General features: G+C 34.6%; 1 protein-coding gene across 1 annotated transcript; it reads right to left on the reverse strand.

The window, feature by feature from the left end:
- Positions 1 to 270: 270 nt before the first annotated feature.
- Positions 271 to 2,858, reverse strand: LOC141819424 (glutathione gamma-glutamylcysteinyltransferase 1-like). The gene is made up of 4 exons (XM_074706725.1): positions 2,698 to 2,858; positions 2,079 to 2,130; positions 918 to 1,145; positions 271 to 837 (listed from the first exon to the last, which is right to left on the reverse strand). The coding sequence occupies exons 1-4, from the start codon at positions 2,808 to 2,810 to the stop codon at positions 271 to 273; spliced, it is 960 nt and encodes a 319-aa protein (XP_074562826.1). The 5' UTR covers positions 2,811 to 2,858.
- Between the last annotated feature and the right edge of the window lie 599 nt (positions 2,859 to 3,457).

The raw sequence follows: 3,457 nt of genomic DNA on the forward strand, positions 1-3,457 counted from the left end.
TAGTGACAGCAAACAGAAAAATTCAACAACAAACGTTGTATTTAAGGAAGTTTTTCAAAATTTATAATTTTTTTTTCTAATTGTACAATTTAACTTATTTGTATTTTAATGATTTATTCAAACACTCATACTTACTAATTTTAATTGTTAATTATATAAAATAACATCCCGTGCATTGCACGGGTGAAATACTAGTTTGTATTAAACTCGACTTCTAGTGACTCTGGGACTTAATTGTATAAACTTGAGATGGAATCCTAATTGTAATAGCTAAATTAGGTGCAACCAGTTAAGTCTAGAACATCTTCTTTCAACATAAATTTGCATACAGATGGAACCAGGGAAAGAAAAGCAAACCTCATTCTGAAGAGGATTAGCAAGATTTTCAGTAGAAAAAAGACCTTGAATTTCAACCAGCAAGTTTGCATCCTTAACCCCTGACCATGTGCTTGCAGGTAAAGCCAATAGTAGCACAGTTATAGCATCATTACTTGCTGAATGTAGCATAACAGGTGCATCAAATGTGGAACTGCAAGTGCTCTCCGCCACTGATGCTGATACAGGTACCAATATATTAATTCCCTGTTCATTGCCACCTGAAATTGATGTACCAGAGATAGGTGTTGGATTATCATTGTCGGCCTTCACGCATGTAACACTTGTAGCTTTGAAACCAATTCCTGTTCTACATACTGAGACTCCTGGAAGTAATCCTGCTCCTTGGCAACATACAGTTGCAATATCCTCTTTAAGATTGCCATTTGTGATTGAAGATGATAATATGTCTGTTACATATCTAAATAGCACAGTCTCATGAACTTGCTTCAGTATCTCTCCCTGGAATTCAAAATGTTCATGAGGAAGATCAGAAGTGTAGCACAATGGGAAAATGGGAGTAGCAGTAAAGGAAGAAAGACCTTCAGAGCAAGTCTTTCTTTCTCCTCATTGCTCAAGGTAGATCCATCTTCCTCTCGACTCCTAACCTCAAGAAACTGTTTAATAAAATCTCCAGCACATGCAGGTAAGGACTTCAACACACGATAAAGAACTTGGGAAGCACTTTTTAGGTCCTCAGATTTCAAGAGAATAGGTACATCATTAATCAAATATTTAGCAATGCTCAACCAGGTTTCATCTCTGCAGTTCTAAAGACAATCCAGAATTTACAGAAAATTATTAATTGTGAAAATGAAAAATCATTTAAATCTAGATGAACAACTTTCTATGAGGCTGAAGATGAAATCATTTTGTAGATCTTCACACTTTAAAAGAATAGGTATATCATTAATCAAGTATTTGGCAATGCTCAGCCAGCTTTCGTCTCAGCAGCTCTAAAGATATTACAGAATCCAAACAAAATTAGTAACCGTGAAGATGGAAAATCATTAAACCTAGATGAACAACTTTCCATGAGGCCTAAGTGGACACTTTATATTCATTAATTTCACTCATTAAAACATACATTTTTTCCTCATTAATATATTAATTGTCTATGGTACAATGGTTATTAGCAAACCAATATGATGCACTCTTCATCACAGCCCAAGTGCACAGGTGACTGCCAGTTATATGCTGACAGGTCAATAATAGCATGAATCTAAGTATGCAGATGCAATTTATAGCTTCAGTGAGGTACTTATTACACAGGACAATGGAGTTATATGAGTTTGCAATTGGAAACATATTGCCTGAAGCTATCTAAGAAACATCCTCATACTCCTACTAGATATCTAAGTTCTATTTGACAAACCTACGTGTTCACAGAAAAAAGTCTATCATCTCTTTGTGAGAGAAAACAGGAAAGGAAGGTTAAGCTACAATAGGGTATTCGAATGCTGAAAATGAAAAGAGAGAGATTCATTTGGAGGCTCCATTTGGATTTCTCTGAAAAATTCCTTGCACATGATGATTGACAACCTTTAGAAACAATTTTTCACTTTTTTTATTTTGACTGCACCTATTTTCTTTGAATATTCCTACAAAACACATTTCACAAATAGTTTTCATTTACTTCAAGAAGAAAAAATAAAATAAGTGGAAAACTTTTTCCTAGTCAAATGCAGCTTTAATTTCTTTACCAGTGTATAAAGCAATGATGGTGCTTTCACATAACCTGAAATAAGCATAAACCTGGGAGGAAAAGGCAAAATGATGAATGAGATTTGAGTTTAGACCTAAAAACTGAGAAATATGAATAAAGTGATGCACCGTTTTAGTAGCAAAGTAGAACTATAAACATCGCTAACAAAGTAATTGAGGAAATTATGTTTTACATGTTATAAATATTATATAATACTAAGCAATCGCATATATCTTGGTGATTCTTTTTGCTGACTTGTAACAGAATCATAGAATTCAACAACTATATTCATTAATGGAATGTGTAACATTGACTAGTATTGTATACTATAGGTAGTTATGTGCAAATAAATCAAATATAACTCGTTCACATTCATGATGGATAGCTTTCTGATCTTATACAGGTATATTGATCCACAGGTTAGGAGCCAAAGGACTATTTGGTTTCATAAAAGTTGAGATTTTTATTCAAGCCATGTGTGTGATTATTATTTTTTTACTTAACATGGGCATGCTTGTGTGGAATTTTATTTAAGAATTATAATTAGGTTGCAAGCAACAAGAGGAAAGGAATTAAAGTTGATCAGCAAAGACTCTGTTAAGCATGAAAGACTTTACCCCCTACGATGCCCAGTTGCATTATCAATTGTATCCATTGCTTCCCAAAGAAGAGCAAGTGGAACCCAATGAGGAGGATATTTGAAACGGGCTACATCAAGGATTAGTACCATATCACTTTCTGCATGATATCCACCAATTGGTGAAAAATGGCCAATCCCAGTCTGCAAATGAAACAAAAACAAATATTAAGTATTCCTCACCCTACAACAACAATACATTAATTGTAGAAGCACAAAATATTTTAGTGTCCAAAATAGCTCCTGATACGCTATGGAAATAAAAACCATCAATGCTAGTTCTGAACCTAATGAAAAAAAGTTGAAGGTTGCTTTAGCCTAGACAGCTAGCATTAAGGGTGTGTCTACTTGAGGGGAGGAAAGGGGAAAGAAAGGAAGAGTGCTAGAGAAAAGGAGAAGGGGACAGAAGAGAGAGGTTATCGGTCTCCTTTGTTTTGATTTCTTGAAAAAAGATGAAAGAATGAAAAACAAGAGAAAATGACAAATTTAAACCTTAACTGATTTTCTCAAAACTTTTCAATGCTTTCATGCCTCCTTCGTCCACTTCTGGACAGAACCAAATCTAGCAAAAGGAACTTTTTATTCCTCCTTTCTGTTCTACTACTGAGGTAGGCAAGGGAACTTGACTGTTTTCATCCTCCTTTCCTTCTATTTGGGCTCCCTTCCCCTCAAATAGACACACCTTAAATATTATTCAAAACTTATGAAAGCACCACAAAATAGTTGGGATAAACACAGCT

The sequence above is a fragment of the Curcuma longa genome, unplaced genomic scaffold (genome assembly GCF_044706935.1).
Source record: "Curcuma longa cultivar G26 ecotype Majalengka, Jawa Barat unplaced genomic scaffold, ITB_CL_G26_1.1 contig_6147, whole genome shotgun sequence".
Classification (NCBI taxonomy): domain Eukaryota; kingdom Viridiplantae; phylum Streptophyta; class Magnoliopsida; order Zingiberales; family Zingiberaceae; genus Curcuma; species Curcuma longa.